This window comes from Cynara cardunculus (genome assembly GCF_001531365.2).
Source record: "Cynara cardunculus var. scolymus isolate 2C chromosome LG 15, CcrdV1, whole genome shotgun sequence".
Lineage (NCBI taxonomy): Eukaryota > Viridiplantae > Streptophyta > Magnoliopsida > Asterales > Asteraceae > Cynara > Cynara cardunculus.
Window position 1 is genome coordinate 13,154,174 of NC_037542.1, and position 10,271 is coordinate 13,164,444.

Genomic DNA, 10,271 nt, shown 5'->3' on the forward strand with positions numbered 1-10,271 from the left:
AAAAAAATAGAAAATTACATACGAGTAGAAGGGTTCGTAGACAGTCTGAAAGAAGGAAGAAGAATCTAATGATTTCCATAATCCTGTGAGAAAAAAAAACCAGTTTGTTAGAGTTGGGGCAGAGAAACAATCAACAGAATGGGTCCCACCGTTAACAAGGTTAGCGAGAGGGATTGTAGTCATAAAAAATGACAACTATAAGGACCAAATCTATAATTTTTCGAATTTAGAGACGCTAGTCACAACTTCATTAAACCATAAGGACCAAATCTGTAATTCACTCTATTATTTACTTAAAAAATGATTATATAAGAGAAATTGTTAAAAAAAAATTAATGTCACACAGAATAAATTCAATGGCTGTGATAAGCTCTGTTGGAGAAAACTTGAATCGCAACCCTTAAAACTGGGAGATGTTAGAGTGTTACACAAGACAGGATAACAACCATGGACCACGATGCATGTGATTTTTCCCTCTCGTAAACAGTGACCGGTTTTGGCGGTAAAAAAACCCCAGTGCCAGGTGTCACTAAATTATTGGTGGTCCATGCATGTATGATATACATGAGTGACATGGTATTAGGTCATGCTATATTTGTTGTTTTTCCCGCGCGACCGTACCGCCGGATCCCCAAAAGCAGAGGGAAAACTAGGGCTTGCTGAATCCATCAATTTCCACTCTCTCTAATCGACGCATCTGCCTTAAAAGAGACCTCTCCTTTAAATCGACGATTCTCCCTTGCCGTTCACTATCTCGCCGGTATGTTTTTTCGTTCTTCATCTCACTGATTCCATTTCTGTTCTTCTTGCTGTTGCTTGCTGTTCTTTCGATCTGCGGTGCTTTGGCTTGATGTTGCTTGCCACTGCTGCTGTTGTGATAGATCTATTGTATTTGCTTTTTGCCTAACCCTTCTGTGAGTGCATCGAGTCGTCAAATTAGTTCTTTATTTAAAAAAGAGTCATCAAATTAGTTCTGTGTTCATGGTTGACAAAAAGACAAAAAAAAAACAAAAATCAGTAATTACTGCTTTTGGCGAGCTCTTCTTTGAGTATATCAAAGTAGTGATCTGTTCATGCTTTTGCTTTTTTTGCAAAACCCTTCTGTGAGTACATCTTTTTTTTATTGAATCACATTGGTTGATTTTCTGGTTTATGTTTGATTTTCTTGAATTACAGTGGTTTTTTATTCAAAAAACTTGGACCACCAGTCTCGGTGGATTGTATGGAATGGTTGCTTGATGTTTTTTGCTGTAAAAATGTGAAGACTTGACGTTGTTTATGGTTATTCTTTCTGCTTTACTTTTTATGCTTATATTGCTGTTGCTTTTGAATCATATTGGTATTGCTGTTGCAGTTTGCTTCTTGAATTATATTAGTATTGCTGTTTCTGTTTTTCTATGCTCACATTGGTTGTTTATGCACTCACATCATTGTTGCTTCTCAAATCCCACTAGTATTGATGTTTCTGCTTTCTTTTTGAATCACTATGGATGCCTTGGATCACACTAGTATTGCTGTTGCTTCTTGAATCACATTAGTATTGTTGTTGTTTGCTTTTTGAATCATTATGGATTTCATGTGTTCCTCTCATTAGGTAATGAATTTGTGTCATTATGTTAGATAATGGTGTTTTTATTTAAAACAACTCTTAAAATGGTCATTTCTGTCATTCAAATTGCATATTCAGCACAAATAACAAACAACAATCTAGTTTAATCTATACAAGTAGCTTAATCCATACAAGGCGTAATGGAAAATTACAAACGCCTTAATCTCTATCTGTGAGTGTTCTGAAAATAGAGTTGTTTGTTATCGTTTTGATATATTCGTACTTCATATAGTGCAATTCGCTTATTATAATTTCTATGAATCAGATATCTGGTCAGTTTTTTGTTCCCAATATTTGTGGTAAATTGCTGGCAGGTTTACTTGTGTCGAGGATGGAAGACCTCAAGCCTCTAAATACTACCGCTGATTCCTCTACGGAAAACGGAGCTACCATTGAAGCTCGATTCCGAGACTTTTGCAAGGTTTTATTTCGATCTTTCATTATATTTTGGTTATTTTGGAAGAATTTATGTTACTCTTTCTTTTGGGATTTAGTTCTTCGATTGTTAATTTATCTGATTTATTTCAAATTTTAAGACTTTGTATGTGGTCTCTTTATTGGTTATCTGACTTGTTCAGTTTTGTGTTCCTACAGGGTAGATTGACAATGGATGATAACCCTTTAGAAGAAGCGATGAAGCTGTTCAAACAAAGCAAACATCTTTTCTTGACAAATGCATCAAGTCTTGGAAGTGGGACGGTATTTCTCTTGTTTTTCTTTCAGATTTATAGTTTCTGGGTCCTAAATTTGGATATTTTTCTATTGGCGCGTGTCATGCTCAAAATGATGGTCATAAAGCGAAGCTATTTATGATTATACAACTTTAAAGATCTATATAGCAATGTTGTTTTTTTCCTGAACAGGGTATTATGCAACATTTACATTTAACTTCAGAATTTGAGGGGTTTTTTTTTAGTTGCTGATATTTATATTTGCATTCCTCATTTAGCCCGAGGAAGCGGAGCACTACTGGTTTGCATTTCTCTTATTCTCCTTGAAAAGATTAGGCCAGAGGGATGCTGCAGAAGATGCTACTAGTACTAATGAGAATGGTCTCAACATGTGCCGGATACTCAGAGTGGCAAAACTGAAGTATGTTGTCGTGATTCAACCGAATAGGATTGTCTTTTGGTCAATTTTGTCATGTGCTAATCAACTAGTCTTTCTTATCTCAGTTTTGTAGATTTCTTTAAAGAGCTACCTCAATTTATAGTCAAGATTGGTCCCATTTTAAGCAATCTCTATGGTTCTGATTGGGAAAGTAGACTTCAGGTACTGATGTAGCCGAGAATTAAGATTATCTAAATGGAGTCTTCAATTGGCCTCTATATGTCTATTTGGCTCTATAATGCTTCAACTTGTATTAAGCTCCCTTTTCTTCATGATTTTTTATCAGGCTAAAGAGTTGCAGGCCAATTTTGTGCATCTCAGCCTTTTAAGCAAGTGGGTTGCTTTCTCTTTCTCTCTCTTCCATTTACATGTTCTTGTTGGTTGATGCCATGTTTAGTGATATAAAGTTTGTGGTATGTCGCTCTACCTACTTTCAAACTTTTTTTATGAAGGCTAGTTGGCTCTGGCAGAGAACACTGAAGTTACCTTGTGGCTCGCACCGCAAAAAGGAAATGACAATATTGATATGACTATTCAATCGGCTTTTTGCTTGGGAAGTGTTGATACCACCATTAGCAATTCAGGAAATAGTATTAACTTCCATCCCATGCTGGGCACTATCTTCTGTAACTTATGCCATTTCTCTTTCTTTCCTTGCGCCAATCCATGTGGCATACACATTATGAGAACTTAAGTTTATAGGCTCGATATGACTCAAAAAGAAGTCTGGGAACAGTTTGCTTGTTTTTATCTGTATTTAACTTCTGTATATGGTCTCCTTGTAGTCATATGTGAACTTATTGCTGCTTTAGTTAGCTGAAACTTCATCCATGTAGTGGTGAGTTGTTGTAGAGCATATCTTTGCGGCCCTCTCACTGAATTGCTGATTGTGCATCCCTTTCTCAAAATTTTCTGTAAGGGGTGGGTCTGTTTGATAAAACTATCTTTAAAATGATTTTCTTATCGTTCTGAGAAAATGCAATACTTCTATCATTGGTTGCTCCAATAAATGCAATGTTTTCTTTCTTAGAAAGTTTCTTTTGCCAGTTTATCGGTTTGTCTATTAGCGGGTAATTAGAAGATATTGGTGAGATTGATTGTGGTCCACTAATTTTTTCTTGTTAAGGAGTGTTTTAGGTATTTGACCATTAGTCAAAGATTTTATTAAAACTACATGCCAAGTTAAAGGCCGCGTCTTTTGTTAGGAGGGAATTATCTTTTATTGTCGAGGATAAAAGTGAAAGTCGAAGTCAAATTCCAATAATAAAATAAAGTGTGATCTAACTAGTCTGCCATGGAGAACATTAATGTTTTTATTCTATAGAGGATTTTTATCTTATTTTTGGGCGGCTTTTCAATTATTGACATGTTGCTTGTTATAGTAAAATATTATTTGGAATTATATCAACATATGTAGTGGTTCTCTAATTTGTTGTGGAGGCCCTTTTATCGGCGTTGTTTCAATGTAAAGCATCCGTATCATGTAAATGATTTGTTCAATAAATATGTATTTGACTTCAACCGTTATTCCCGTACCTCAACTTCATTAATTGTTTAGTGAAATTTCTTTTTGATGATCTTTCGAAACCTTGATTTTTCTGATACAAGGTACTATAAACGTGCATTTCGGGGACTTTTCCTAGCAACCCATGCTAATGTTGATGGTCAGCCAATTGTTGCCAATTCTCCAGACTACATATCAGATTGCCATCGTTTTGGATGGCTACTATTTTTGGCTCTTCGAGTCCATGCATTCAGTCGTTTCAAGGACTTGGTCACTTGCACTAATGGATTGGTCTCGATCCTGGTTAGTGTTATTACGAGCATTGATCCTTTTCTTTTTTCTAATGATTATGGACCAAATAAAGTATAAAGTACTCTTGATGAATAGAAGGTATACATGATTTGCCTGTTCACTTATATAATTCATATTAGATTTTCAATATGCAGAATCTTTTCTTGGTTTAGGAATCCTTTGAGTTTAGTTATTGATATATGAAAATGGGACTTCTTGACATTTCTGAGACCTGTGGCAGGCAATTTTGATCATTCATATTCCAGCTCGCTTCAGAAACTTTTCTCTTAATGATTCTTCACGCTTTGGTAACCTTGTTCATCATTTATTTCCTCAATTTATATGTTAAAAATTATGTTTCTCTTTGGTTACTGTAAAAATGACTATGCAAACATGGATAACTTACAGTTAAGAAGGACAAAGGTGTGGACCTGCTTGCATCACTCTGTAACATGTATGAGACGTCAGAGGAGGAGTTGCGAAAAACAATGGCTAAGACGAATAATGTAGTGGCAGAAATTTTGAAAAAAAAGCCTTGCTTGGCATCAGAATGTCCAAATGGGAACTTAGACAATATTGACACAGGTTCACCTTAAGAACTCTTGAATTACATTACTGGTCATATGCACTGTATAATGAGTACTAATTGAGATATGTATCCAATTAAAAATACAGATGGCTTGACATATTTTGAAGATTTATTGGAGGAATCATCTTTATCTTCCAATTTAAATGTTCTAGAAAAGGATTATGATGCAGCGATATGCCAGGAAGGCGAATTAGATGAAAGGATGTTCATTGATGATGATGAAAGCCTACTAGGTTCAAGCAGCTTGTCTGGTGGTGCAATTAATACTAGTGGAACCAAGGTACCTATCAGTAGTACTTGCTGCGGTAGAAGCCTAAAGCTACTTACTTATGGTTTGATTTTTCTTGTTCTGTAGAGGAAGTTTGACTTAATGACCTCCCCAACAAAGACAATTACGAGTCCACTTTCTCCTTATCGGTCTCCCTCAGCATCTCATACCAATGGAAGTCTGGGTGGTGTTAATTCAAAGATGATAGCTACTCCTGTTAGCACGGCGATGACTACTGCAAAATGGCTCCGGACTAATGTTTCTCCACTTCCATCAAAACCTTCTGTAGAGTTGGAGCGGTTCTTGTCATCATGTGACAAGGATGTTACTAGTGATGTCATAAGGAGGGCACGGGTAATATTGGAGGCTATTTTTCCTAGCAGTGGTTTGGGTGATCGAAGTGTTATGGCAAACATTCAGAGTACTAATCTGATGGATAATATTTGGGCTGAACAGCGTAGATTGGAAGCATCAAAGTTATACTATAGAGTTTTGCAAGCAATGTGTACAGCAGAGTCCCAAATACTGCATGGTAACAATCTAACCTCCTTGCTAACAAATGAGAGGTTTCACAGGTGTATGCTAGCATGTTCAGCAGAACTGGTTCTTGCTACCCATAAAACAGTGACAATGTTGTTTCCCGCTGTTCTGGAAAGAACGGGAATTACTGCTTTTGATCTTAGTAAGGTTATAGAAAGCTTCATCAGACATGAAGAATCTCTTCCAAGAGAGTTGAGGCGACATCTGAATTCTCTGGAAGAACGTCTTTTGGAAAGCATGGTGTGGGAAAAAGGCTCCTCAATGTACAACTCTTTGACAGTGGCAAGACCAGTGCTTTCTTCAGAAATCAACCGTCTTGGGTTGTTGGCAGAACCCATGCCATCTTTGGATGCAATTGCACTGCAAGTTAACATGTCTTGTGGAGGATTGCCACCTGTTCCTTCATTGCAGAAGCGTGAAAGCTCACCAGGTTAACTGTTGATTCCATACTCCCTAACTTATAATATCTACGATATAACATGCATATATGTATATTAATCTGTTCCTCTTATAACATGAACATGTATGTGTACTAAAGACATTGATAGCTTTATTTGGTGCTAAACTGAAGAGGTTTATTATGTACTATCCCTGTTCCTATAGTTGTGGACGATTTAGCATAAAACAGAAGTTTTATAAACCTTTTCAAATTAATAGAATAGCCGATTCTTTCCAAGTTTCTTGGTCTTGTAGCAGCTGCTGTTGTTCATTAGAGGTTTCTAGAATCCAGTCATCAAAATAACACCTTGAACAGAGTATTATTTATTGAATTTCTGGGCAGAAAGTAATTTCAGTTCTACCCCACCTCATGAATTTCTTTGGAACGTCTATAAAAAGAAAAGTTCAATGATTTAAGCATGAATGGCTTGGTTTTGTATCAAATAGAGCTAATGCATCCGATTGCATGTTTTCAGGTAAGAATTGTGATCTTCGGTCACCAAAGAGAGTTTGCACAGAGTATCGAAGTGTTTTGGTTGAACGGAATTCCTTCACATCACCAGTCAAGGATCGCCTTCTAGGAATAAATAATCTCAAGTCAAAGCTACTATCGCCTGCTTTGCAGTCTGCGTTTGCCAGGTAGTAGAAACCATGGTGTCACCATGGCAAGAATTGATATGTTCATTTATGTGCACACTGCTTCTAATTCTTAATAGTTCAAGTTGTCGTCTAACTGAGATCTGGATTCTTCTCAACAGTCCAACAAGGCCGAATCCAACTGGTAGAGGAGAAACATGTGCAGAAACATCCGTAAATCTATTCTTTAGCAAGGTGCTGAATTTTAACTTCTAACTACGGTCCAAAAGATCAAATACTTAAAGAGGTTCACAAGTTCAATATTCTTGTTCCTTTTAGTGTCACAAATCCAGAAGATTGCTTATTCTTTATGCTTTTTTTCCTTGGGTCATGAACATCACCGGTTTTGAGCTTAAGATCAGAATGATTTTCATTAGTTAATCAACATAAATCATGAAATTAGCAGCTTTGAATTACATAGAGATATAGAGGGGATATTGAGAACAATGGGGTTTGAAATACAAAAAGGAGATCAGGATTTCAGAAGAAAGTGTCTTTTGATTAAAAAAACAAGACAAGAAAAGAGGGTGATGACGTCTGGCACTTGAAAGTAGCTAAGAGGAAATTAAGAAATCAATTTGGGATACAGAAACCAGCAACTCAAGGGAAAGAAAGATCTGATTTATGTTTAGTTTAAAAGAAGGGTGTCTTTTGATTAAAAACAAAAAGAGGGTGATGATGTTTGGCACTGCTCTAATCCCCTCTATTTAGTTTTGTTAAAAGATGAGTTTTTTAAGGTAAAATGTTGAAATGGTCGATATGGTGACAGTTTAAACCTTGTGCTAGTTTTAAGCTCTTTCAGTCTTTATCTGAAGTGCTGTAATGGATTGGGGCTCTAAAAGAATGCAGCTCAATAATTGACTGATCTATCAATCATTTGAAGGTATGAACTGACAGCTTTCGTGGTTTTCTCTGACCAGATTGTAAAGTTAGCTGCTGTTAGAATCAATGGGATGGTTGAAAGGCTGCAATTGTCGCAACAAATAAGAGAGAGGGTATACTGTCTTTTTCAACAGATCCTCAGTCAGCGTACAGCTCTATTTTTCAACCGCCATATTGACCAGATCATCCTGTGTTGTTTCTATGGAGTTGCAAAGGTTTGCTTCTAGATACATTTCAAAACTTCTAGATACAACCATGTGATAACAATGTATAATTGTTTTTGTTTGTTGTCCTGACCTGCAGATATCGCAACTGAGCTTAACTTTTAAAGAAATCATCTACAACTACAGAAAGCAACCACATTGTAAACCCCAAGTTTTCCGTGCGGTATTTGTTGATGACAGGTCATCTTCTCGACGCAATGGGGTATGCATGTCTCATCTCTAAGGCTCTTCTAGTTGTTGGATGTTTGAGGCAGTTACTTAGAGATGTTTCGGATGGGTTTTTGAAACAGAAAACAGGGCAGGATCATGTTGATATCATAATGTTCTACAATGAAACATTCATTCCAGCTGCAAAGCCACTGTTAGTGGAGCTTGCCCCTGTAGGAGTTGCTAAAAACCCTAATCAGGTTTCAGAAGCAAACAATAATGATGAAGGTAAAAAGTTTGTACTGATTATGATTTGTTCACATGATTTGCCTCTCATTCGAGTTTCGTCTTTTTAGGTGGTCCATGCCCTGGGTCACCCAAGGTATCTTCATTCCCGAGTCTTCCTGATATGTCCCCGAAGAAGGTATCTGCAGTACACAATGTATATGTGTCTCCATTGCGATCAACCAAGGTATTTAGTGTCTGCATCTATGTATCTATCTGTACCCTATACATATATCTATATCTCTCTCTATATATATATATGTATATATGTGTGAAGGGTTTTGATTAAGATTGGCAAGTGTATTGTGGGTATTCAGATGGATGCTTTAATATCTCATGGATCGAAAAGCTATTATGCATGTGTTGGGGAGAGCACTCATGCTTACCAGAGTCCATCGAAAGACTTGACTGCCATCAACAATCGGTTGAACGGGTATGAACCATTACCAATTACAATAGTAAAGTAATATTGTGAATGCATTACTAAAATTTGATTGAAAATGAACAATGATTTTGTAGACGGAAGGTGAGAGGGACGCTTAACTTTGACGATGTTGATGTGGGGTTGGTGAGCGACTCGTTGGTGGCGAACAGCCTCTATCTACAAAATGGGAACGGGAATGCGAACGGAAAAGCACCATCTTCATCAAGCCACCAGCTGAAAACGGAATAATGGAACACAACTAGCACCCAGCTTTTCAATTAGTAGTTGTATGTATAGAAAGGAAAGAAAAGGAAAAGATTTGATGACGTGGGAATGAGGATGGAATGAGCGGTGAAATTATTGTACAGTAGCCGCCACTAACCTCGTGAAGTTGGATTTAATAAGTTTATGTACTAATCATCTTTGATGCACGAATGTCCAATGTCACATGATGCACCCTTCTCCTGTATATGCCATACTTCTCTTAACACCATGCTAAAAATGACTTGTTTCTTTAGGATCCAAAAACATTGGAATTCAATTATACCAAATGAAAATAGGCGTCGACGTTCCATTGTGGGTTCAGAAATATGCCAAGTTTCATTCCATTTGACAGTTTGTAGTTTCTTGTTATTTTCGTTTAAAAGAAACCGTATGTGAGCTTTTAAGGAAAGTTTGATTGGTTTTTCATTAAATGTTGCAAGGATAAAGTTATTGGTTTGTGTAGATTGAGAAGGTTTTTGTTTGAAATGATTTTTTCATATACGGAAGAACCATGTTTTCTAATTGGGTTTGGAAACAACTTGACTTTCTACCCAACACCAAAACTTACTGAATAAGTCACTTTATATATCATTAAGCCACTACCGGTCATTCTGAATAAGCTTTGAGTCTCATTAAACTCTTTAAATTGCTAACAAGTAGACCCTAAATCTTCTCTCGTCTTGTCCGACATCAGTTGCTTTCAAGCATCATTTATATGGTTCTTTGTAATACAGAAGAAGCAGTATGATTGTTTTCACCACCATAATCTTATCAAATATCAATTACACAGTAAGCCCTTCAACCCTTCATTGAACAAGAATTCAAACTCCATGCAGGGGAAGGATATACGAGTAGGAACACAAAGTTCAAAGGATGCGCCTGGGTTGATCCAATGTTCTTGATGTTTTTCTTTAGAATTTGGAACAAAGTTGAATCTCATGTTCTATACATAATTTATTAATACCAGAAGCGTACTCGCGCAATGCAGCGAGATACATCGTGTTTTTAATATTTCATTTTATTATTTATCTCAGTCGATGTTATAATATGACTTTATGTG

The 10,271-nt window shown here is 36.6% G+C and overlaps 1 protein-coding gene across 1 annotated transcript; it reads left to right on the plus strand.

The window, feature by feature from the left end:
- The first annotated feature begins 586 nt into the window (after positions 1–586).
- On the plus strand, positions 587–9,393 carry LOC112527530 (retinoblastoma-related protein). The gene is given in 20 exon segments (XM_025138220.1): positions 587–654; positions 657–760; positions 1,924–2,030; positions 2,204–2,308; positions 2,559–2,701; positions 2,785–2,881; positions 3,006–3,052; positions 4,328–4,526; positions 4,756–4,822; positions 4,923–5,099; positions 5,190–5,383; positions 5,459–6,341; positions 6,826–6,988; positions 7,108–7,180; positions 7,906–8,082; positions 8,171–8,293; positions 8,382–8,526; positions 8,595–8,710; positions 8,841–8,956; positions 9,043–9,393. Coding segments are annotated over 20 exon segments (3,258 nt in total). The 3' UTR covers positions 9,197–9,393.
- The last annotated feature ends 878 nt before the right edge of the window (positions 9,394–10,271 follow it).